This window comes from Pan troglodytes, chromosome 14, assembly GCF_028858775.2.
Source record: "Pan troglodytes isolate AG18354 chromosome 14, NHGRI_mPanTro3-v2.0_pri, whole genome shotgun sequence".
In the NCBI taxonomy this organism is placed as follows: Eukaryota; Metazoa; Chordata; class Mammalia; order Primates; family Hominidae; genus Pan; species Pan troglodytes.
Genome location: NC_072412.2, coordinates 106873336 through 106901079, shown reverse-complemented (window position 1 = coordinate 106901079; position 27744 = coordinate 106873336). Strand labels below are relative to the sequence as shown.

The 27744-nt window shown below is 37.7% G+C and overlaps 1 protein-coding gene across 9 annotated transcripts in view; it reads left to right on the top strand.

The window, feature by feature from the left end:
- The window catches only part of NALCN (sodium leak channel, non-selective), a 363838-nt gene that overhangs the window by 121696 nt on the left and 214398 nt on the right, over window positions 1-27744 (top strand). For all 9 annotated transcript variants that reach the window (XM_024348325.3, XM_001149573.6, XM_009427188.5 and 6 more), the window contains 3 exons: window positions 1936-2078; window positions 2208-2312; window positions 10399-10485. In XM_024348325.3, the coding sequence (XP_024204093.1) occupies window positions 1936-2078; window positions 2208-2312; window positions 10399-10485 (335 nt within the window). The remainder of the gene's footprint in view (window positions 1-1935; window positions 2079-2207; window positions 2313-10398; window positions 10486-27744) is intronic.

The following is a 27744-nucleotide window of genomic DNA, read 5'->3' as shown; positions in this document are numbered from 1 at the left end:
GAAATATACAATACATTGTTGTTAACTATAATCACCCTCGTCTGCCATGGAACATTACAACTTATTCCTTCTATCTAACTCTGTGTTTGTACCCATTAATAATTTCTTTTTAAAGCCCCAGTCTCAATCAAGAGAAATATAAATAGCATGGTAAAAAAAAAATTTGACCTGATGATATGGGTTCAATTTCTGGTTCTATCACTTTCCACCTTGGAGACCTTCATTAACCAGTGACCTTCACTTTTCTTTTCTGTAAGATGGTATTGATAATATCTGCCCTCATCCCCACTTCGCCATTTACCTAGCTAATAAGACAGAGATTTCCTTAGCATGTTGTGTTAAAGAGGCTAGAAACTCAACATGCTTTACAAATACCAGCTGTATGACAAGGAGTTACAGTACCAATGTACAAAATATGATTTTTAAAATGAAAGGCAGGACATTTATGAAGTTATATTCTATATAAAGTATATTAGCACACATTAATGCATAATAGGCGATAGGACTGCACTTTGCTTCTTTCTCTTAGCTTTTCTTTCCAGCCTCTTTTTCTCCCTTGTCCTCAAGTCTGCGGCTGGACTTGCCTTCTGTTCTGCATGCCTAGGTGTTTGCTGTTGCTCTGATTCTGCTTTCTCATGCACAGGCTCAAAGAAACAGTGAGGCTGCCCCAACCTGTGCAACTCTCCTCTTTGTTTGGATACTTGGTCATATGCACATTCTAGTTTAAATTTCTGTGTAACTAAAACATGTATGAGTGGAGATTGGTTTTATATTCTGTAATAATTAAACTTATTTATAGAAGTAGAATTTATTGAGGTACAAATGTTTACCAGTTTTATGAATAACAACTTATATTTATTTTATAAACAACTTCAATGGTATATGTGTGTGTGTTTTCTCACAAAAGCATATTGAGCAATTATTTTCAATTTTATAGTCATAAATGATACCTGAAATATCTTAAGAACCTACCCTGTGATTTACAGGAATTAAGTCATTAAATCCTCACAACACTGTAAAGTCTGTGTTATTTCCCATTTTACAGATGGAGAAACTAACTACAGAAAGGCTATTTAAGAGGCAAGATATCATCACAGTTGGATGTGTGGGGCTTTGTACCAGAATGACTGAGTTAATTCCAGTTCCATTAATTATTATCTTTGCATCCTCGGACAAGTCACTTTATCTTTATATGCTTTAGTTTCCCTGTCTGTAAAACATCTTATAGTGTTGTTAGGATTAAACACATCTTTTCCCTACATGGCATTTTAGGTTCTCTTAACCAATATTAAAAAATCTGTCCACATATTTTTAACTTTCCTTTCTTTCCATTACTAGAAGTACTTTCTATGAGGTAATTCTCCCAGAAAATACAAAGTCCTATTTGGTGATTCACTGCCTTACATTCTGGTGTTCGGTAACACCATGGAATCCAAAGACAAGCTCCATCATATTAATTGTGGAGCCTGAGATACTTTACTCTCCCTGTGAGAAAGTGATTTCAAATGAAACTCAGTTCTCCCATTTATTTCATTTTGGTTAAAACTATAGCAGGTGCTTTTCAGCTTATTGAATGTGTTAGGCTCCAAGTGGCAAGCTTAAATGGTACATATCCTTTTTTTAATTATACATATATATATTTGGTTTGACTGTTTATTTCCTTTTCCACATTATTAGTTGCATTTAACAGCTAAAGGTATAATATCAAATTATTTTATTGTTAGATGTTGAAATTACCCTGGCTTGAAGTCAGAAACAATTTTATTAAAATTTTAAGAGAACAGTAAAATGTGTTGCATGTGATTCTAATCAATTTTTGAAGCGCTTTTGTCATTGAGAAAATGAGTACGGATAAATATTGATTGTTTTTCTGGAAAATGCTTTCTTATTTCAAAAGTCAACTGTGACTCAGTCTGTCCTCCTCTGTCATGACAGGAACCAGTATATTCACCGTCTATGAGGCCGCCTCGCAGGAAGGCTGGGTGTTCCTCATGTACAGAGCAATTGACAGCTTTCCCCGTTGGCGTTCCTACTTCTATTTCATCACTCTCATTTTCTTCCTCGCCTGGCTTGTGAAGGTACTGCGAAGAATTGTACTAAGAAAGTCTATGTTCTGTGATAGTTCTGCAGATCTTTTGTTTGGTTTTGGTTGCCCTCTGCTTTGTCATTCTTAGAGTTTGGTAAATGTGGTTTGTGATTTTTTTCAGAACGTGTTTATTGCTGTTATCATTGAAACATTTGCAGAAATCAGAGTACAGTTTCAACAAATGTGGGGATCGAGAAGCAGCACTACCTCAACAGCCACCACCCAGGTACGGTATCAGCAAGAGGATGTTATAACCCATTCGAGCATGCACATATCTCACCCTCACCATCAGTGGACCTTGGGGAAGCTCTTGCATGATGGGCTTCTATAGTCTGACTCAGGAAGCTGTTTAAAAATACAGGTGCCGGTCAGGCACAGTGGCTCATGCTTGTAATTCCAGCACTTTGGGAGGCTGAGGGAGAGGGATTGCTTGAGCCCAGGAGTTTGAGACTAGCGTAGGTCATGTAACAAGACCCCGTCTCTACAAAAAATTTTTAAAAATTAGCCAAGAGTAGTGGCATGAGCTTGTAGTCCCAGCTACTCAGGAGGCTGAGATGGGAGGATCACTTGAGCTCAGGAGGTCAAAGGTACAGTGAGCTGCAATCACAACACTGCACCCCAGCCTGGGTGACAGAGCAAGATCCTATCCCCCAAAAAACATAAAATAAAATAAAATAAAACAGGTTCAAAGGCCCAAACCCAGAACAATCAAATCAGAGCTTCCAGGCAGTGAGGTAATGACACCTATATTTTGTAACAGCTCCGTGGGTGGTTTTGATACAAAACCAAGATCATCAACCACATTTACTACATACCTTTGATTCTGACATCACAAATCCTCAAATGGCTTGCAGATAAAATGCAACCACTATGGAATTTCTTACTTTTATGGGTATTTATTCATGTACTTGCAAGCCTATGTAATGTCTATGTGTAGGATTAGAATTTCTTAACGGAAAATATATTTCATTCAGAACAAACCACAGTACAATAAACTATGAAAAAGATCCCTCAACCCCAAATGCATGTTTGTGATTTTTTAAAGAATCCGTATATATTCAGAAGGATTCCCATAAGTTCCATAGCAATATTGTTTCCATAAAACCATAAGGCTCCTGAGAATTTGAAGGTGGGCTACAGATTTGCTAAAAGCAGCAGAGCAGTTATTACAAAAGAGGGCAATTCAGATCCAATGCCTTTGTTTTTATTTTTGGTTTTGTTTCACATGTGTGTTTTTGTGGTTAAAAAAAGGAAGGGCAGGTTTGTGTATCTTCTTCTAGCGTGAATCTTTATAAAAGAGAGAGAAAATATAAATTCCAGAATCAGGAATAAAATGATATAATGCCTTGTAATTATTATAATATTAAATTCTAAAGGATATTTAACAACTTTGTAAACACTTACAAATACTGTTAAGACAAAGGTATCTATCAAGGAGCCAAGGTGTACAAATTTTACTTTTGAAAAGCTTTTAATAATTATATGTTAAAATGCAATTAAACACACTAATTTGGGAAAAGCCTGATGGTGTTGAGGCATCTTTATGATGCTGTAAAAGTCTCAATTGTCCAGTCAATTCATTATAGATGAAATAGTGTCAGTCTTATTCAGTTTTGACAAACAACTGTTCAAACTTCCATGAAAGGTTTTTTGAATATGCTATCCAGGTTATATCAGAAATGCCATGTAGAAAAGCCTTCAAGAAATCAACCATAGCAAGTTCTCATCTCCTCTCTCCTCTCTTTTTGCAAACTATGAGAGATAAGAAAGTTCCCGGTCCGTTCCGAGGTGGCAGCCTCTAGAAGGACCTGTTTTCAGTTATGACTTTGAGACCTAAATGAAATATGGAACTATGATCTCAGCCCTTAACTCACATGCAGTGTTCCTGGAGATGACCTAAGATTCCTTTAAAACCATAGTATGTTTATGGAGTAACTCTCACGTATAAAATCACAGCTGGAAAAAATAGTGTTTGGAAGCACCACCAAGTCAGCCAATGGTTCTAATAGAAAGGGAAATGTGAAGAGACTTGGAACAAAGTTGTACAGAATCATTTTGATGCAAAATTGTACTTAATCAAGAGGAATACGTTGGTAATTCAGAGGTAATGCGTCTAGATATTCAGCAGTGGTAATAATACAGAGAATTGTGAAAAACCTTCATTAAGAAAAATGCTATAGCTGAGGACCTGGTTGCTAAGCAACCAAAGCTCCTGCTGTCAGCCTCTGGGTGAAACACCACTCAGGCAGCCTAGCAACGGGCTTCAGGCCCCGCCCACCCTGGCTAGCCACTTGCCAGTGGGCCCTCTGATGCTTTTATGTGTAGAGAAGGGAGAGACATAATTTGCCATGATGCTATTATGTTTGTAAAATATGACCAAATTCTGTGAACAGGGACTTCTCATTCAGTGGTTTAAAACACTAAATCACAAGTTACTAATTTGAAGGAAATAAAATAAAGATGATTATTGTAACACACACAGCTTTTCAAACATGGAAGTACATTCTTGACTTTCTCTAACATATGGAAAATTTGCAGTTGTTAAATATAGGCTATTCTCATCAAAGGACTAAAGGGTCCTGGGCTTGTTGGACTTGTTGATGTCTAAGTCTGCAGACTTCCCATAACAGCCATGTGTATAGAAAATATGTATATATATTTATATATATATATATATGCACATTTTCAGAACAAAGAAGGGGCTTTCTGTTATATTAGGCAGCTCACTAGGAACTGGCTCTGACAGGGACCATTTCAAGGGAGGCGAAAGGAAATCTGTGATGAGAACTGTTTCTTTAAAATAATGAAGCAATATTTTTCAATTGAATGGTCACCACCAAATGCCTCCAAGACACAGCATAGGAACAAATTACAGAGACATTAATGCCAAGGGTCTTTAGGAGACCATAATATAACATGTAACTGGAAAACAGAAGGAAAATGATGTAGAAAATTTCAAATTACTAAATATTGAATCTGCCTGGCCTCTGACAGCCTTGTGACTTCATACCTGCCTGATTCTTAGACATGGGTAACTATTGCCTTGTGCTCAGTTGTGGATTGGGTTGAAGGATAAGTGATTCATACACCCACGATATAATACCCTGCTGTGTTAATCCACTATAGGGTTACCCAGGCCACAACTTTTTACTGATGTCCCATGACTGGATGTTGGGATGTGCAGATGAGCTGAAAGACGAAGCCCTGAGTACTGTATCTCACTAACCCAGACCTTTACTCCCATTATTTAGATGCTTTACTTCAGATACCTGTTACGAGCCCCATGGTCCTCTGATCTAGACTAGCTCATGATGGAGATGAGCTTATCCCAACTTTGCCTTGAGTAGAACTCAAAGAACTGCTAAATTTTAGAGCCACACAAGGCTACTTTTCTGTTAAAATGGTAGGAGACAGAAAGCAGGCTTCTGACAGTCAATACATATCTAACTTTTATAAATGAATCATAATCCAATAGGATCATATTGAAGGTTTGGTAAATAATTAAATATTCTGATTGTACAAAGACAGCAATCATTTCTGGGTCTGTTATTATCTCTGATTGAGCACTCTTGCTGACATGTATTTTCTGAATTAATATCCCCTAATTAAGAGAGAAGACTGATAAAGGTAGAACTGGTGTGGGAAGAATGGGCACTTTTGAGTTTTTCTCCTTTGGGTTTCCATTGATTGTACAAAGACAGCAATCATTTCTGGGTCTGTTATTATCTCTGATTGAGCACTCTTGCTGACATGTATTTTCTGAATTAATATCCCCTAATTAAGAGAGAAGACTGATAAAGGTAGAACTGGTGTGGGAAGAATGGGCACTTTTGAGTTTTTCTCCTTTGGGTTTCCATCAACATTCTTAGAATATGGGTTATACAATGCCTAAAGCACTTGTGCATAAATGTTCAGTGCTGGGTTAAAAAGTAGAGAAAAAAATGGATGAAAAGACACATGATCCAAAATGGAAAGAATTTCTCCTCCAAAGAGAAAGCTACGTATAACTTAATGCTCAAAGAAAACACTTTAGAAAAAATGTGTTTACTGTGTACCAAGACCATTTATTTCCTCATGAATATACATCATTAAAATATGTGAGAAAACAATTCAATTAATGCATTTCAGGGAAGGGTGCTTCTAGCATGGTGTAATAATGAGTGCCTTCTAATAAGAAACCATAATAATAGAATAGTACAATCATCATAGGAAACCATAAATGAGAATTAAATTTTGTGAGGTTGCATCATTGAATATATTATTTCATAATGAAATCAAGCCAGGTATCCACTTTCACTATCTTCTGTCATAGTGACTATTAACTATTTTTTGAAAAACCATAAATTTTCAAAGAATCCAAAGAGCATGCAAATTGCAAAGTAAATTTTAGATTTTCTCTGCATTACTGTGTATGTGGATGTGTGTGTGCCTGTCTTGAGTTTGGAATTCTAATTCAGCTGCTAGTGATTCTCCATTACCAAGATTCTTTCTCTTACCACTATCCATTAGATAACCTGTTATTCGTGTTGTTGTTAATGATGATGATATTATGCCTATAATTGAACAATCCCAGAAGTATTTTTAGCTACTTTACAAACCAACCGACCAGTTATAAAACTCTAGCAGTTGCAAATGGACAGGCCTGAGAGAATTCTCAAAGTTGAAATCTCCGTGCGCTTCCAAATGATTGTGCTAAGAGGAGAGTGCCATGGAAATTCATTTGTGTTATTGGTGAGATTCTACTAATTCAGAACATCTTCTTACAATCACTCCCATATATTGAGATCTGCACTAGTCTAATGGCTTTACAAACTGTCTTATTTAATTTTCACAATAATACTGTGAAGTGGGCACTATTAATATCTCCACTTTGCATGTAAAAAATGACAATGATTGGAAAGTTAATTATCTAACCCAATGTTATATAACTGGCTAGTGGTAAAACTGGGACTCAAAACCAGGTTGCTCAGCTGCAAGAGCCTTTTTATTCAGCATGAGATGCTACCTCCTTTCAATTTAGCCATTACAAGCCCTGCTGTCAACATGCTGTCTTTGTTCTGGCCCCATGTTAACTTTTCTTTTCTTAAAAAAGACAGTATTTATTGCTGGCTGAAAGGGACATTCGCATACATTGTTGCCAAGAGTATGAATTAAAACATCTTTTCCAGAAAACCGTTTGGCAATATGTATCCAAAAGTAAAACATACATACTATCTGACCAAGAAAGTCCGCTTTTAGAAATGTATCCTAAGAAAAATTGGGGGCAGTAGCCAAGGGCATATGTTTGAGGATGTTTATGAGGCATTATGGCAATTTTTTAAAAATGGAAACAATCTTAATCTCTAGCAATAAGTTATTGATTATAAATTATGAAATTGGAATAAATGCAAACCATTAAAATAAGCATTCAACTTTATTGATGTGAAGATATGCTGGTAACATATTAGTACAAAAAAAGATCCTATGTTTGTGGGATGCAGGTGTGTGTGTGTGTGTGTGTGTGTGTGTGTGTGTGTGTGTGTATAATACCTGGAATGTTAACTGTAAAATGTTAGTGGTGGTGTCTCTGGGGAATGGGTTTAAGCTGTTTCTTTTGCAACTCATCCTCATTTTCTAAGCCTTTAATAGTAAAATATTTAATGATAGAATGAGAAAGGAAAATTACATCAGTAAAATGAAAAAAAAATTAATGGACATTCTAACAGAAACCACGTGTACTAGTTAAGTTACATTCAGTTGCAAGGGACAAAAAAGCCCAAAATAAGTTGCTTAGGTGAGGTATGCGATGAGGAATCCCATTCTCTCATATAAAGTTGGAGGTGCTCATTCAGCATGGTATGGTTGTCTGTGTTGCCACGGATCCAGACACCTTCCTTCCTCTTCCACTTTGCACAGCCCCCATTACCACAGTCACCTTGTAGACTAGCATGGCTGCTATAGCTCTAACCCTCACATCCATATCCCAGAGAGCAGGAAGAAGAAGGAAATACAGGAAAAGAGGGTTTCTGCTTGCATCCTATAGTCCTGTATGTAGTTACATGGTCAAGCTCAGCTTCAAAAAAAGGGCAAGAACTGGCCTTTTTTCTTGGTAGCCTAGTGGCCCCATACAGATTCTCTTTGTAAAACAGGGAAAAGAGATACATAGGAAAGACTGGCAGTCCCTGCCACGCTCCCTGCAAGGATTTGAGTCTCTGAGGATTCTTGGCTTCTGCTAGCTAGCCCAGCTTCTGTCTCAAAGATCTACTGTAATATTAACCAATCTAAATGTTGTGTAATTCAGGGGATTAAAGAGAAATTGAACGTTTTTGCATTTCCTTTACTTATTTCATACAAATAAGTGACCTTGGGAGAACACTTTTACTGAAAATTAAATTGATTCTTTTGATTTTGGTCTATTGAAAAAAAAATTTAAGAGAGAAAATTAGTCTGCTACTGATCAAAGTCAATATATGCCCCAGGGATCCTTTATGCCACAATTAGAGAGTATAGGATGTATCAGCAGAGGGTTTTTATTAATAACTGGTGACTGGCAATGCTGGTTTTGTCTTTTATCCTTAAAATGAGGCTTCCAGAATTTTGACAGAAACTTTACAAGGTCCTATAACAGGTTTGCATCTCCACTGATGTCTATATTCTCAGAATGAGCTATTCAGGAAGAATATGCTTGATTCACCCCAAAAAGAGTTTTTGCAGTTTATTCTAAAGAAAATCAGAATCCTGTAAATGGACAGCTGAGATGAGCAATTTGCAGTTGGCATCTTTGTCAAAGGAGCTTTATGTAAATGTGTACCTTAATTTTGTCATTTAAAAATACATATAGGAGGCAGAAGCTGGGGGATTGCCTGAGCTCAGGAGTTCGAAACCACCCTGGACAACAAGCTGAAACCCTCTGTCTAGTAAAAAAAAAAAATACAAAAATTAGTTGGGCATTGTGGCGGGTGCCTGTAGTCCCAGCTACTCGGGAGGCTGAGACAGGAAAATTGCTTGAACCCGGGAGGTGGAGGTTGGAGTGAGTGGAGATCACGTCCCTACACTCCAGCCTGGGTGACAGAGCAGGACCCTATCTCCCCCCAAAAATAAATAAATAATAAAAATACATATAAGGACTGTGATTTTTGGCAACTGTCTCTCACCACCTCACTCATTTTATAGAAGGCAAGTTTATTTTCCACAAAGGATCTACCACCACTACTACCAGGGATTTGAAACTCTAATTACAAATCCTAGGTAATGGGATCTTTGCATCATCTCATTCATATTTCCATTAGCAGTTACCCCTTCGAATACAGGGTCAGACTAACAGGAGGACATAAATAAGGGTGACAAAGGAAATATTTATTTCTGTAAAACAGCGACCTCAGGCAGGAATAAAACAGTGAGCACTTGTCGTTAGTATCATTATTTAGAAAAACAAAAATGTTTAATTTTGCCCTATTCCTACCATACACACATACACACACACTCACTCCTAAGAACTAGAAAGAAAAATATGTTAGTGGGAAAATACGTGAAAGTGGGAAATGTCTTCCAGCTGGGTGTAATATTGACACATAGGTAATATGTGATGATACCTAGGAGATAATAGGTACCTAGGAGACAATAACCTAGGTATCTAATTCAATGGATTTCAGATTTAGTGGGCCTGTAGCATCTTGAATTTCATCACTTGGGTCTTTAATCCAAAAGAAACTACTTGTTCCCTTCATAATACGTACATAAAATTTCTGTTGAGCAGGTTAATTGCTGCCTAGTTAAAATAATTACACAAAGTGTATTAAGCAATGTGGCAATCTTCTACCATTAAAATAACACCAGTTCTTTCCCTATGCCACATGCACACTTCTTATTTTATTGATCCTGAGAATATTTTTATTAGGTCAGTGAGAACTGTCCACTAAATAAAAATAAAAATTTGCTACCTATAGTAAAAACACACCAGACACAATGCTTTTAAATTCTGATTTTCATTTTCTCCCAGATCTAATAGATATTTATCAATATAATGGGGATAAAATACTAAAGTATTTCTCTTGTGGAGAAGAATATTTGAGCAATTATATGCAAAGCATAGGCAAGACAGAAAGTGCCTGACATAGCAAGTAGTCAATAAACTCAAGTTATTATCACTGTTCTTTTTTCATTCATTTAAGCTTTCAATGTTAAAGAACTATAATTGAAATGACTTCATTCCAAATATAAATCCATAAGAAGACAAATTTTTGATAACATAAAAATATACAAAGCTGGAGACATAGAGTTCTCAATGTTCCATATTAAATGTCTCTGACTCATCTCCCTTCTTTGTCTTGAAGATGTTTCATGAAGATGCTGCTGGAGGTTGGCAGCTGGTAGCTGTGGATGTCAACAAGCCCCAGGGACGCGCCCCAGCCTGCCTCCAGGTGCAGTACAATTACATTTTTTAAAATCGCCCAGCAAAGGTCTTTGAACTTTATTTCATCCAAGAAAATCCACAGCTCTTTAAGCTCTAGATTTGTCCAAATTTAAGATCCTGAAGTTAGAGATGGTACTTCACTCCTTCCTCTATTCCCAGGACCTAGCTTTTTTTTTTTAAGTTACACAATAGGGATTTGATAAGTTTCTGATGGCTGCACGCATGTAAGAGCATTTCAGTGGTATTGAATCAATGAAGAATTTTGTTGACATGTGAAATCTTATAAAAATATTCTTTACCAAAGGACTGAGTTATTTGGCGGTGGGCAAATTCATTGTTTCATACCTCCCCAAGTAACTGGGAAAAATATGTTAATACATAGTCTCTCTGTTTTTCTGCATTTGGAAGCTTTCAGAGGAACATAATGTAGAGGTGTTTCTTTAGGAAAGTGCACTGATAGCAAACATAAGGATTGCAGGTAGGGCCTGAGAGTCCTCATGAGATAGATTCTCACAGTGATTAGAAGATGGAGCCTCACGTCCCTGCCTGTGAACTTTCTGGAAAAACCATCTTCTCCAAGCTGCCATTGACAACAATATGGATAACAATAATAACAATAAGGCCCAATAAACTCCTTTATCTCTTCTTCAGGGGGCCATACTGACATCTTCTCTTCCTTGGTTCCCCCTCCTTGCCCCCTAAATATCAGTAACTCATTCAAAATAATGTCACCTTACCAAGAGCAGCACCCCTAACTTTCCATAATATTTTCACTTTCATTTTCCCTCCAAGCAGCCCACTCGTAGGATCGGAGAATTGATTCTTCCACCTGGAGAATTTTATTTTCTTTAGCCTTTTTGGTTTTCAGTGACAAATCCTCTTCTCGCAAGGGGTGGTTTCCATAGTTCTTTATATCCTGCCCTCATAATTTGGAGAAGTGTTCACATCTGCCGTGGGATGAGACTGTATCTCTTTTCTTTCTTTTGGGTCTTTCTCCAGATAGGGACTTCTTATGAAACTCAAGGATGGGTACATGAAAAATAAAATTGTACTCTGAGCCATTACTGTGGGCTATGTTTATATGGCCATTTTACCATAGAGTTATTTACTTCTTTTTGTTTCTATTTGTATTGAGATGTGATTAACAAATAAAATTGTAAATACTTAAGGTATACAATGTGATGATTTGATATATGTACACAGTGTAAAACGATTGTTGCAACCAAGCTAATTAACACACCCATCACCGCCTATATTCAGTAGTTACCTCTGTGTGTGTGGGGTGGGGGGTAACACTTAAGATCTAATCTCCTAGCAAATCTCATGTATACAATACAGTATTATGAACAATTAATGAATCACTTTGTTTATTAGATCCTGAGAACTTGGCCATCTTTTGACTGATAACTAATATCTCCCCATTTCTACCCCCTGTCCCCAGCCCCTGGTAACCACCATCCTACTCTCTGCTTCAATGAATTTGACTTTTTGAGATTCCATATATAAATGAGATTATGCGGTATTTGTCTTTCTGTGTCTAGTTCATTTCACTTAGCATAATGTCCTCCAGGCTTATCCATATAGTTGTCAATGGCAGGATTTTTTTCTTTATTATGGCTGAGCAATATTTCATTGTATGTCTATACCACATTTTTTTCATCCATTCATCCATCAGTAGACACTTAGGTTGTTCCCTGTCTTGACCATTGTGAATAACACTGCAGTAAACACGGGGCTGCAGATGTCTCTTTGAGATACTGATTTCATTTCCTTTGGGCATATATCCAGAAGTGGGATTGTGGGATCATATGGTAGTTCTATTTTTAATTTTTTGAGAAACCTCCATACTGTGTTTCAGAATGGCTCTACCAATTTCAATCCCCACCAACAGTGTAAAAGGGTTATCTTTTCTTTATGCCTTTGCCAAATAGTTATCTTTTGTCTTTTTGATGGTGACCATTGTAACAGATATGAGGTGATATCTCATTGTGGTTTAAATTTGTATTTCCCTGATAATTAGGGATCGTATGCACTTTTTCATATACCTATTGGCCATTCATATGTCTTCTTTGGAAAAAAATCTACTCAGAATTTGCTCATTTATAATCAGATTATTTGCATTTTGTGTTTGTTTTTGTTTTTTAGTTTGAGGGCTTTTTGTTATTGAGTTGTATGAGTTCTTTGCATCTTTTGGATATTATCTCCTTTTCAGAAATATGGTGTTCCAATTTTCCCCTGTTCCATAGACTGCCTTTTCATTTTGTTTATTGTTAGTTATTTATTTCTGTCAGTTTAAAAAAATGGAGGGCAATAAGTAGAAAAGCTTACGATGAATATTGATAAGTATTATTTTGTGGTCCTCCTTCTGTCCTATATTTGATGTTGACTATGCTGCTAATATAAAACTACTACAACTACCTTTACTCCTACTATCACTACTAATAGTAATAACAATAATGACAATGATTATAGTACTAGCTTCTTACCTAAAAAGCACTTTCATTGACATTATTTTTTAATCCATCAACTGATATTTACTGAGTACCAACTATGTGCTAGACACTAAGATAGTCTTGAAAGAAACACGCACAGTCTCCACACTCATAGAGCTTACAGTATGCTTGAGAGTGGGAGGGAAAAAGGCAGCATTGAGCTAGCAATCACAAGAGTGACGTGGGTTTTGAAAGAAGTAATGCAAGATGCAATGAGAATATATAAATTGGGGTCCTCTTTGAGAGGTCGGGGAAGGTTTTAGTGCATAATCTTAAAATCAAAACCTTGAGTAATTCCAGCATTTTGGGAGGCTGAGGCAGGCAGATCACCTGAGGTCATGAGTTGGAGACCAGCCTGGCCAACATGGTGAAACCCCATCTCTACTAAAAATCCAAATATTAGCCAGGGGTTGTGGTGCACGCCTGTAATCCCAGCTACTTGGGAGGCTAAGGCACAAGAATCACTTGAACCTGGGAGGTGGAGGTTGCAGTGAGCTGAGATTGTGCCACTGCAATGTAGCCTGGGCAACAGAGTGAGACTCTGTCTCAAAAAAAAAAAAAAAAAAAAAGAGAGAGAGAATGAGGAAAAGAATGACTAAGGATGAGGTTTACTACAACCCTGTGATGTAGAAAGACCTACATGCCTGGTCAGCCATTCATAGGAGAAAGTGCTGATTCAGAGGACATAGGGATGTCTCCTGAAGTTACATTCAACCAGAGGGAGAACCCAGGACTAATGGCTGGGTCTTATGGCTCCTAGCCCCATGCTTTATCCAGCTGAAAAAAATATGCAAGTAATCATAAGTTCGTGATAGAGAAATAAACTATCAGGGCTACTCTGAGTGCCAAATCAGAGTTGTATGGTATCCAGAGCTTTAAAATCTATTAAATCCTTGTTAATAGATGCCTCAAGGTGGCCATCTGAAATTAGGAGGCAAGTCAGCCTCCTTATCACAAAGATTTGAGAATAACAAGGGATTAATGACAGGGTGAAGTGTGATGACAAAATCGAGCAAGGAGATAGTAAAATAAAGATTGGAATGGTGTGGGGATAGATGTTGGGCTTGAAGTGTATAGATGTGGCATCTCAGAGACCCCTATATGAGATATGTGTTATGAATATAGCAGCATACTTATGACATCTTATGAATGTGACTCATATGCTTAGAAACTGGGGGGAAAGGGGTCAGGTAATTCAGTGTGACACAAGTTTCATTCCACTCAACTTCATGTGTTTGGCCCTGAATAAAGCTTTCCAGAGGCAGCAATGAAGAGTGCATGGAAGAAAAGTGGGATGGCCAAGAAGTTATCTGTTTGTACCGGGCAGGTGCTGTGATTAGAGAGAGAATACATTTCTATGTCTCAGCAAGAAAATAATTAATTAATTAAAAGAAAAGAATTAAGTAAAAATATATTGAAGATAAAATGGTCCTGAAATATTTGATGGCTTTTACTAATGATTAATGCCATCTAAAACTGGGTAACAGGAAAACTTTCATCTCAATCTTCCACTCCCTGGCTTGGACTATCATGGTATCTTACTCTCAAGGCTGAACAGGAGCATATACCACTTCTTTTTATTTTTAAAACAAGCAAAATGTGAACATGTTCTCATAAAAAATTAATATGGAAATAAAATTAAAAGGAAGAGTTTACTTGAAATCTTCTTTCAATGTATCCTTCCTCATTCTTCTTCCAATGAGTAACTTGGAGGTTAATGTTGAGTCGATTCTTCTCAGACTCCTGCATTTATGCATTTGATCTCACATGAAAAAGCATTTCTGCCTCCAGGAAGCACTGACATTTTCACACAATGTTTCCTCTTCCTACACCACTTCCTTCTCACTCATCCTTCAGAACTCAGCTCAAACATCACTTTCTTATCCTCAAAAAATAAGCCAGGTACCTCTGTTACATGTTTTCATATCATCCTACACTTTTCTTTTATGTCTGTCATAATTTTAATAAAATAAATGAAGGATATAATTAGTTGTTTGATGTCTGCTTCTCCAACCAGGGGAAATTCCATTACTTTAGAGACCATACCAGTCGTGGTCACTTCTGCAACTGTGCTTTAGACATGAGAGATGATCAATTATGTTTATTAACCGAGAACAGTCCAGTGAAAGAAGGAGGCAGTACCTTCTTGGCTTATGAAAGTACTTATTTGACCTCTCGCTTAGAAGCTGCTCTGTTTATCCTCCTGGTCTTGTCTGTAAGAACTAGAAATTGAATAGACTGTGGCAATAACACCCTTTTCCATACAAAACACTTATTTCTATATGCATGTCGTTGGAGTCTAAAGCAAGCAGTACACTTGGAGTTTGCTTCCAGAAAGTGCCTCACAGAGGTTGTAGGACTTTGGATATCTCTGGATAGTTTTGCCAGGATGTCTCCTCTAATATGTGGTGGCAGAGCCTTGGCAGGACATAACCCTGACTTCTGTTATGTTTCACCTCTTTCAGAACTCTTTTCATCTTGTAAGCATATAAGATAAATTTGTCTTATGTTTAGAAATATAGTGTTAGGAATAGCATCATTGAAAAGAACCCAAACTCATTCTTTTTTTTTTTTTTTTTTTTTTTTTTGAGACAGAGTCTCACTCTCCTGCCCAGGCTGGAATCCAGTGGCACAATCTTGGCTCATTGCAACCTCCGCCTTCCAGGTTCAAGTGATTCTCCTGCCTCAGCCTCCAGAGTAGCTGGGACTACAGGCATGCGCCACCACGCCTGGCTAATTTTTGTATTTTTAGTAGAAACCGGGTTTCACCATGTTGGTCAGGCTGGTCTTGAACTCCTGACCTCATGATCCGCCCACCTCAGCCTCCCAAAGTGCTGGGATTACAGGTGTGAGCCACTGTGCCCAGCTGAACCCAAACTAATTGTATGTTAACGAGAAAACAGAGTTTATTGGAATGAAACATTTGAACGGCTGTACTTAAATGGAATTTGTAATTTTGAAACTGTTGAAATAAATTAGAAAAAATGAGGTATCAATAATATCTGAGAGACAGCAAACTGATGTTTGAGTTCCCATTTAACTACTGGGAACTGTTGATTTTGTTCAAAGTGGGACTTTGTTTTTAAATTTGACCCAAAGTTTAAAAACCAGAATATTTTACATAAAAACCCACACGTCCTACCCATCTTGTAAAAGAGAATGATCTGGCAATAAAGAGCTCTCATTTCCACCTGGCTAGAGTTGGCCAGAGCTGGGTGGCGGCTGCCACATGAGCAGAGGCAGAGAGGCTTTATTGTGCCTCAGTTTCCCAACTCTCCATGTTGTCTCCACAGCACTGGAGGTGAGTGTTTTACCTACCCAAGAATTCATACATTTATTTTTCTAAGAGTACAGAAAGATTTCTCTTTGTCCATGACTCTATCGTGTGGAAATAAATAAACAAGTAATAAATTCATAAATATATAAATGTATAAAGATACACAAATGCATGGATGAATGAATAAAGAATAAATACAAGGCATTTTAAAAGCACCCTGTGATTACAGAAAACAATGACAAATGAACCTAGTATTTTAAGAAAAAAGTTATTCCGATGTGTTAAATATGTAACCCTAAGCCTAGTTTTCTCATTATGTTACTTGCTAGGTCTCAGGAGGCACTTGGTTGGGTGACTCACGGAATAAATGAAAATAATGTAACTTTAGATCACAAAGATTATATAATAACAAGTAGTCCACACATTTCAGTGATTCCAAAATAGTATTTTCATATATTTTATATTTTTAACATTTTAAAATGTTAAAATCATAACTCAGCATAATTGGAAGCTGGCTCAAATTCTCTTATAAATGAAATGTACTAAAAAATCGAAACTTTCTTCATTGGTATTATGTATTATACTTTTCACCATATTTTCTACTCTGTATCCTCATCCAGTTGCTATAAGTAATTAGGTAATTTAATAAAACAAGATTGATTAAGGTGGCTTAATTTTCCTCACCATTATTAAATTAAATACATGAAGTAACCAATGCTTCTGTGATGCTGAGTTTTTTACAAGTAATAATTTATTCTTTCTCCCTCTCTCTCTGTGTGTGTATATATACACAAACATATATATACACACATTTTTATATATACATATATAAGTGCGTATGTGTGTATATGTATATGTGTATATACATATATATAGAAACATTGCTGGCATAAAACTATTAGGATTTGATATATTTCAATGGGCAGTGATTCTGATCACACATTAGCAACTAATTTTAAATTGTTTTCCTACATTCCCACATGTGCACATACATATTTTACCTTATATCAAATATTTCCATTATTATGGTATTTGTTTCCTCTTTTCAAATATTGCTTATGGAGATAGTCAAATGAATTACGGCACATAAAAGATCTTCTTACTCTTCTACAGAAAAAATAGGCTCTATTGAGCCATTTGTGGAGGAAAATATAGGCATCTTTTGTCTGCAGTTTGAAACCACACATTTATGTTATGTTCTGAAACACAAATTACAATTACAATCATAGCTATAATTATAATTAGAATAGGAACCATATGCAGGCATGCAAGGAAACGATTCAATCTGGTGCCCTTGAAGTGATCTTTCTGTTTTTACAATAAATGAAAATGCACATACTTGTCAATTTAACTGCAAGACTACAAGTTTGGAGCAGGAGGGCTAGCAGAAAGGTATTGTTAGCTTGGTAAGTTATATGTGGTGAGCTCTTTAATGCCACTTGTTAAAATTTTTTGTTAATCAACTTAATTATATTAATTTGGCTAGGACATTTCTCATGTTTATCCAGTTATTAATGAAATTTATACCATGCTTAATAAGGCTGAGTTTAATAAGATACTGAGCATGGTAAATGTGTGCAATTCCTAATAAATTTATCCTCACGTTAAAACGAGTAAGTGAATGTCCTAGAACCCCTGAAAAACCCCCTCCCATCCTCTGTCATGCCTGCAATGTCTTTCTGGCTCTTTCTCATCTCTGTGCATTGCTGATGTGCTTGTCACTTAGGGGCCCCTCGTGCCTGTTCCTTTTTTTTTTTTTTGAGAAGGAGTCTCGCTCTGTCATCAGGCTGGAGTGCATTGGTGTGATCTCGACTCACTGCAACCTCTGCCTCCCGGGTTCAAGCGATTCTCCTGCCTCAGCCTCCTGAGTAGCTGAGACTACAGGCGCCCGCCACCATGCCCAGCTAATTTTTTGTATTTTAGTAGAGACGGGGTTTCACCACGTTGGCCAGGATGATCTCGATCTTCTGACCTCGTCATCTGCCTGCCTTTTCCTGTTTTTGGTCCATACTGTGGGGACAAGATGACTCGTGGTGAAAAAGAAAAGCCTAGGAACATAGATAAGCCAAGCCCCATACCTGGTTTCTTTTCCTTTTTGTGCTACAACTGCCTAAATGCGCATCTCCCAACATGACCTCCTCACCTCTCCCTCCTTCTTCCCCAGCTACAGATCTCCTTATCTTCACCTGATGCATAGACACCCAACACAACATCTTGTTTTGAGACTACACGCTATTGTGGTCTGTTAGAGATAAGACTCTGGAAACATATTTCAGCTACACTACCTACCAGTGGTACGCGACAGGACATGTTTATGGAAAATGGGGATGAGAATACAGTTTTCCTGGGTTTGAGAGAATTATTGAGTATTTATGACTTAGTAAAGAATTATTTGGAAGGAACAGACCATCTGCTCAAAGGGAACATTTATTGCAAGTGTCATTCGGCCTTTCTCTGCCTGTCTCTCACTCTCCGTTTGAGCCACATGATTTCTGTCTGTGAGCCTGCCTCTGTTTTCTCACCTTGAACACTGGCTTTATTCTGTTTTGTTTTGGTTTGTTTCTCTCCTTGCATATTACCCAAGTATGGCTGATTGTGACTGAGTGTAATGACCTCCCAATCAAAAGCCCTAACGAGACTCCCCAGAAAACACCCAAAAGTGAAGGTGCACTGGAAGAAAATGAAGTTGCGCGGGGGCATCAGAAACAGGAGGCATGGCCGGGAGCAGCAGGTCAGGAGAGTGCAAATGGAAGGAAAGAGCAGGTCTGCTTAAGCAAAGTATTGGATTTCCCTGCAGAGCAAACCCAAAGTCGTTTGAAACCTCCCTTTTTAATCCCCTCTGAAAGCCCTGCCCCATCTCTGCTGGAACCGCTACTCAACCACCCTCCTTAGCTTCATGGAATGGGTGGAGAGAGGACACAACTCTTTGGTCATACTAAGTGGTGAGACTTGACTGCAGTACTTACAACTCAGGGATCCTTTTTCCTGTCAAACTTCTAAATCTTATAGGACTTGAGAAGTTTGTTAAGAGCTAAAGAAATAGGCTATTACAGTCTCACCTGAAGCTCAAATCATGCTGTATAAGATAGTTGCTTTAGAGAAACACCACATAGTTACTATAAACTTACAAATGGACAATTTGTAAATTGGTGCTATTTTACAACATAATATTAAATCGATTTCCTTGCATTTAAAAAATACATATTCTGAAATAATTTAGAAACACAGATAAAAAATACCTATGTGTCTGTCAGAAATAATAATAGCTAATATTTACGGACCACTCACTGTGTGTTTTATTAGGTATTAAATTATTTAATGCTCACAGCACCATAAATGTAGGTACTAACACGATCTGTTTTACAAAAGAGGAGGTTGAGGCACAGACAGTCTAAGGAATTTGATGAAGGTCACATAGTTACTGAATGGGGATTTCATCTCAGGCAGTCCACGTTATATTTTTAACCACTTCATTTTCACCCCTGTGTATTACCCTACTGTAAAAATAACCCAATTTGTTCATTCATTTATTCATTCCACTAATGGTGGACATTGAGCTTGCTTTTTATTGTTTTGCTATTGCAGACCTTCTAAGACCTTTCTTATCCATGCCTTTGTATGCACACGTGAGAGAGCTGTTCTGACATATATAGCTAGGACAGTAATTTCTGGGTTAAAGGATATGAACACCTTTGACTCTCTGAGATATGGCAGATGGCTCTCCGGATGATAGGGCTATTTGGTATGCCTTCTAGAAACGTGTAAGGGTGCTCATTGTCTACATCTTCATCTGCACTTGATGTTATCAGGCTTTTACACCTGATGGCATGAAATTGTGTCTTGTAATGTAAATTTGCATCTCCCTGATCTCCCTGATCTCCCCGATTAATGGATGTTGAACATTTTTAGGTTCAAGGGCCACACATTTTCTTTTTTTTTTTTTTTTTGAGATGGAGTCTTGCTCTGTCGCCCAGGCTGGAGTGCGGTGGCGCGATCTTGGCTCACTGAAAGCTCCGCCTCCTGGGTTCACGCCATTCTCCTGCCCCAGCCTCCCGAGTCGCTGGGTCTACAGGTGCCTGCCACCACGCCCGGCTAATTTTTTGTATTTTTAGAAGAGACGGGGTTTCACTGTGTTAGCCAGGATGGTCTCAATCTCCTGACTGTAGATTGCTTATCTCATTTGCCCATTTATCTGTTGATTTTTCTAAGTGATGTTCAGGAAATCTGAGTGTTTCTAAAGGGTATATTGTTTCTTTCTAAATAAAAATTTAAGATATTAGATATAAAGACAAATCTAAAATATTAATGCTTGACACATGTGCTTTTTTCATCTCTCCCATGTTTAGTCAATAAGGCAATTCTTTTATGTGGTATTAAAGAAACCGATTAGAAAGTTTCTTCGTTGTGTGCTTAAGTGTGAGTCTTAGAAAGGTGAAAAGTTATAATTGACTCTTTTAGCATCAAACCAAGCAGGTATATAGCTGTTTAAATACTATTTTAGCATAAGCCATAGCTGTGGGAAGGGTCACTCCAGTGCTTGATAAATAGAAGTCTATTCAATTGGACCCTCATTCCTCAGCGGCTGCTGTGACAAGCCGTTTTCCCGCTGCTGCTCAGGTAGGAGTTTTCATCTCTTGACACTCTGACAGATGTGGCTGCACACTTTTGAACCATCTTCCAACACACTCCTGTGCTCTATTACCATGAGGAAAGTCTCAGACAAGAGAATGAAAGTACATATGCATGAGACGTGGTACAATGGATCTCAGTTTCCCTCTGGTAGCATTCCACCGCGTGCCTCCTGTGAGGAACAGAGGGAGGTAACAGGTGCTTGCTGAAAGTAGGTCAAATGGTGGCGAAATTATTCCTTCAGTGTTTTAATGCTCTTTGAAAACATTTCCATTGAAGGCTAAGATTGAGGGGAGGTGGCCTGTGTGATGTGAGCATTTCAAGTGACAAAGTGACATCCTAGGCACTCCTGAAACTGTCTTCTTCGTGAACCTTCCCACAAACTGGCAGATCATTTCAAGAATTGATGGAGCCCATGAGAATGTAGGTTCCCTCCAGAACGTAGCTCTCTCCCCAGCCCATTCCCACAAGAAACTAGGTTTTCCCTGCATTTCCAGAAACCTCCAAACCAACCCATTATGCTTCTCCTTTTGTCCTCTCCAAATCCAATCTGATCCTTCTTCAATTCTGTCATTACTTCAGTATTTTGATATTGTTTGACTCATTCTCTCCACTCCATCTTCATATTCCTGCCCTCAAAATCAGGTCAATGCTTCCTCAACATCTCTGATTCCTTGATTATATTTGGTCATTTTCTTTTTTGTTTCTCTTTCTTCTCTATTGCTTCATTCACGATAGGCATTTGCCAAAAATTTTCTGAATTATACGTGATTGTACATATCCAGCTGTATTCACGTGCAGAAAACATAGCCTCACACACAGCAGACCCAAATTCTTACTCTCCCCTTAGGCAGGTGTCAAACGATACTTCCCCCAAATGCTCACGCATGCACGCAAACAGAGACAGACAGTCAAAAACACAGCATGCATGTGTACACACACATACACACTCATACAGGCTCACACATGCATGCAAACAGAGACACACAGTCAAAAACACAGCATGCATGTGTACACACACACACTCATACAGGCTCACACATGCTCACACGCACACACACCTCAAACACACACAGTGACAGACACACACATGCACACTCGTGCACATACACATGCCTACACACTTATACATGCTCATGCACGCTCACACAACTCACATGTACATACACACACAGTGACACACAATCGCAGACACACATGCACACAGGCACACACACATATCTACACACACATGCTCATGCACACACACTTCACACGTACATACACACAGTGACACACAATCACACAGACACATATGCACACATGCACACGGCTACACACACATACATGCTCACACACACCTCACAATGCACACTCACAAATGGTGACACACAGTGACACATGCATGCACACAGACATGCATACACACGCTTATACACACACACATATCTCACGCATACTCACAGTGACACAGTGACACACAGACATGTACATGCTTATGCACACATGCACATACACATGCACAAACACACTTGTACATAATCATGCATGCTCACACACATGCACATACCTCACACACACACATACACTCACACACAGGCGCACACACATTCATTTTCAATTTCTCAGGGGAATATAAAACAACTGCTTGGAGGAAAAGTTTGTAGGAAAAAGTGAATATAAAAATGGTTATGCAGTAATTACCTGGAACAAATATTAAAACCAGGAAAAATAAAATAGCTACATGTAGAAAGGGGTAGCTAAAATGCTACTTGAAAAAGGCCTATTGTAATTTTGAAGCCAGTGGCCAAATAAACTAAACAGAGAAGCCAATTGTATAAATCCTCAGTTCTAAATATCCCATATATATTTATTTAAATATATATTCAATATGTATCTAATATATCCTGATTATATTTCAAATAATAATTATATTTAGAATAGACACCAGATGACCAGGCATAGGATAATAAAAAATAAGATTAAAATATTAGTGTTATTTTTATTTATTTGTTTATCTGTCTTACTGACAATTAAACAGTTTTGCTTCTTTGATTTTTAAACCTCACTGGAAGAAATATGCAGAACATTTTAAAATTATTTGCATGCCACATTATCTCAAACTAAATTCCTGTCTCATATTATATTTTCATCCTCCAGTTTGAATCAGTCCTATAACTCTTGAATGTTTACAATTATATTAATTAGGAGACATGTACTAACTTATGCCAAGCATTTTTAAAATGTCCATTGGAGACAAATTTCCATCACCAAAGATTTGTTGCATTGTCACCTTTGGCAAAAATGAAGGATGAGTTTTTTTGTTTGTTCGTTTGGTTTGGTTTTGCAAGTCTTGATCTCCAGGTTAAATACGCAGCCTTCTTTAAGCCTTAAACCCAGGGTTTGAAAGTGCTATGTATTTTCTGTGTTCAACACAATCTGCAGTAGAAGGGTTTGGAGCAGCAATATGATGCCTTATGCACTCTAAAGCTGCTGACAGGTTTAGACATAATCTAAAATGTAAGTCACTTTGTGTATCAGGCAGTTCAGTCCTTCACATTTGTTTTAATGTTTTTCCTAAATACTCTAAATATTTCAAAATGAGTCTTTCATTAAAGATTCTACATAGCTCAAAATTATTTTATTTATGTATGCATTTATTAAATATCACAAGTGAGGTCCTGCATTGCATTAGAAATGCAGTGTATTAGAAAGGACAGTTAGCTTCAATTTTGAATTCATAATTTGTCTCTTGAGTTTAAAACAAAAGTTTTGTGTTCAACTGCCCACCGTTTAATACTAAAAATAAAAGATGAACATAAAAGTCAATTTGAAGTGATTCTAGATGTAGGAATTTAATTAGCTATGGGAATGTCAATGACATCTCAAAACCATCCTGGCGTCGTGTCACCTGTCTAGCAGCCCTCTTGTAGCCCTTCCTGACCTCTCACTAACTTACCCATGAAGACAAAGATAAAGAAAAACTCACAACAATACAGGTAACTAAGAAAGCACCTTTTGTCAAAGTCTGTTGAGATTATTCAGTAACTGTGTGGTTGGTGGGGTACTAGTGAGAAAAATATAAAACATCATGTATATTCAAATTGTTTAATCTAATGTGTCCATCCTTTTAGGAACTCAGTACTGAAGTCTAGGAACATCAGGCTAAAAAAAATAATGGTTGGATTTTTCTACTCTTTCTAGACACCAGGGAACATGAGAGAAAATTACTGTGGAAGGACTAATATTCTGATTTTTATTATTACCTATGTCCAGCCAAATAAGCAAGATCAACACTTCACCGTTGAAAAGCCAAGATTTTAGCATTTTCATTCTTACTTTTTACTCTAGTATTTCACTGACACTTGAGTGTATGTCAGAATCAGAGGGTCATGAAGAAGGGACAGCCCTGGTGACTGCCACAGGCTGAGACTTACTGCTGGAACATGTATAGAGAGGCCTCCTTGGTTGACCATCACCCTGGGTCTTCTTGTACCCAAAGCAGAATGATGCGGCTTCCTGGAATAGGAGATCATATTACTTGAAGCAACAAGATTGTATTGCTTGAACTCTAGTGTCCTAATTTGTTTTACTCACTTTGTATTAATACATGCCAAAGATAGGGAAGGGGATGAAAGGGTCTTGGGACCACCATCTAGGTTACAGCATCCTTCTTTTAGGAGTCCTTGCTAAGACACCTCAGGGGAAACTGCCTTTCTGAAGCCTGGCTCATGGTCCAGTTAACTATGTCAACAGTACCAACATTACTTTCATTTAATACAGGAGATAGAGAAATGTTTCACCCCCGAGGCTACTTTCCTCAGAAGGAGGCAGAAGATGCTCCATGGCCAATTGAGTACATGGAGGAAATTAAGTTATATCAAAAATTATTGTTGAATCTACTGTGAATCCAGCCTTGCAGGAACTGAGTACTGAAGCTTAGGAACACCAGGATAAAATATATATATATATACATATATATATATATGTATATATATATATATATGAGCTTTTTCTACTCTTTCTGGACACCAAGGAACATGAAAGAAAAGTGTTGCAGAATAACTAATATTTTTTATTTTTCTTACCCATGTCCAGCCAAGTAAGCAAAGTGAACACTTCATTGTTGAAAAGCCAAGATTTTAGCATGTTTATTCTTAATTTTTCTTCCAAGTCAATAATGAAGTCATGCAGGGGTATTGAGTTCTTAATCCATAAATTATAGGTTAGTTAATTGAAAGGTTTTTGTACATGTCATCATTTACTTTTCCTTTCTCCTACTAATCCATAAATGTAGGCCACAAAGTGTGAGGAAACCAGGAGATTTTAAGTAGTGTTCTATAAGATAGTTTAAATTGTGAATATCCATTATGGCATTGTACTCTAGGAAATACATGTTGTCCTAAATTGAAGCTTTCATAAAGAAAATTTCCCATCTTTTAAATCAATTCAAGACAGATGATTTTATTGGGCAGGATATAGGAAAAGTTCTGTTTTAAATATTTCTTACTTTAACTGATATATTCGGATCTCTGTAGTCTTAGTGACAGTATCCCAATGCCCAGAAATGGCTTTTGTGTGCTCCTAGTGCTTAGTAAGGCATCATAGCTATGTGACTGCCATGGCATTATGATTGATAAGGAGTCTCTAAACAGCAGAAAAGGACTATATATAATATATATGACCCAGACTAGAGTAACAAAGCTAAACACCTTAGAAAAGCCCAGAAAATAGTCTCCCCTTCCCAAAAGGGTTATTATTTATGATCAATGTGTGAGTTTTCAAATACCCTACAGCAGACTCAGAGATGCCATAAGAGCTGGGGGAGCTGGGTGGTGAACAATCAAGTTGAAGTCCAGGAGTCCTGACTGTTAGCATTTTCTGCTTTCCATAATGTAAATGCTCCCACCATGGCCAATTTCAAGTCACCAACATGACATCAGTAAACATGAAGGTGGAGAGAGATGGGATTGCAGCTCCAGCACACCACAGCTGGGGCAAGCTGCACTCCCACTGCAGTCAGAGTTGGCATATACATACATACATGTCATACATGTCTATGTAAACACATTGCAAAATTTTATTTGCAGAAAGTGGAATTTTTGATGCCTCCATCCAAAGTACCTAGTTTCCAACATCACTGTAGAGGGAAAGAGAGAGGGAGACTTTCGAGAAGGCACACCCTTTCTCAAAGTGACACATCCAAAGTGATGCATCACTTCCATTTCTGTTCTGGTTGTGAGAACCAATCACATTGCTCCACTTCAGTAATAGTAAGCTGAGTGATGTAGATGAGCTATATGCCAGGAAGAGGAAACCAGCTTGGTAGGTATAATAGCTTTTGCTAAACCACAAGGCATCCTAAAACTTAATGGCCTGGACAGACACTAACTCTTGCTCATGAATTTGTGGATCAGTTGAACAGCCCTGCTAGTCTGAGCCAATCTCAGCTGACTACAGCTGAGCTCACCCCTGCCTCTGCGGTCAGCCACTCGTCAGCTGGCATCTGTGATTTTGGGTGTGGCTCGCCATTAATTGGAATGAAGAGAATGGCAGGGCCCATGGCCACCTGGCCACCATGCAACAGGCTAGGCTGCAGGGTTGATGTGGTCGCTCGGGGTTCCAAGAGCAGCAAGAGTAATTTCTAATACACAAGTATTTTCCAAGTCTCTGCTTACTTCACCTTTGCTACCATCTCACTGACCAAAATAAGTCACATGGCTGAGTCTGGAGTTGGTGTGGAGGATACTGCCAAGGGTGTGTGGATACAGGGAGGTGAATTCAATTGGAGGCCACTGGGTTTTTTCACACAGGCTAAGAGGAATTTGAAAATCACTGGCTTGGCATCATAATCAATCCTGCTTAGAGGTGATTTCTTTCACATCAGCCATTACTGGTGCTTTTTCCTTCTTGTTAAAATCTAGTTTGTGTTGTAAAGTCAAGAGGAGCTGGTGATTGAAAAAAATAACATCCACATTTGTTTTTTGATTTGTGATTTCACATCTAACCTTACTCTTACAGAGTAGAGTGAAAGCTATACTCACATGGCCTAGAGATAAAGGGTCTGTTCAGGATTCCCTTACTCGGCTCTCCATTCCAATAAAGAGAGACAGCCACTGATAGGGCGTGGCAGCTGGCAGGGTGTTCACTGAAATCATAGGCTCTTGGTACCTTTGTGGAGATTGACATGTGGATTCCCTTCTGTCCTGACTCTCTAAGGACGCATCAGGAACAGACTGATGGGAAAGGCAGTCTCTAAGGATATCCACTGGTTCTGTTTTCAGTGTTGATATAAGTGTTACCTTTTTAATATAAATTCTTTGTATTGGACAGAATAATTGTGTACATTGATAGTAGAAGTAATGAATATCCAGATGTCTTCTAAATAAGGGAAGCAAAAGATGTCCCACTTGCAAATGGGAGATTTATTTTAGGTTTTATGCATTTGGTCTTTTACATTGTGTCCTTGTTCTTATGTTCATGGCTCATATGCAAGATGGTTTCTGAGAATTTCATCATGTAATTGCATTGTTCTCCAAATAAGTTTATTTCAAAATCCAATTAAAACACAAGTTTTAGTACATGGCTGATGCAGTATTCAGTGGAGGAGACTTTGTTTTACTAAGTTGAGTTATTTTACTCACTCAAGCAGCAATTTAAAGACAGATTTCATTTCTGAGCTGTACTATTCATTATCCTAATTTATATTTATTGCAACCTCTGAGACCACTATTTTGTCTCTTTGCCTACAGTCTTCAGAATCTTTAAGTTACTGTTTCATAGGAAAAATTATTGGAGAAATTTAATAGAAAGAGCTTTTATGAAGTACTTAAGCATTTATACCACAAAAAAAGATAAGATAGCTTTAGATCATTTTGAAAGTTTATAA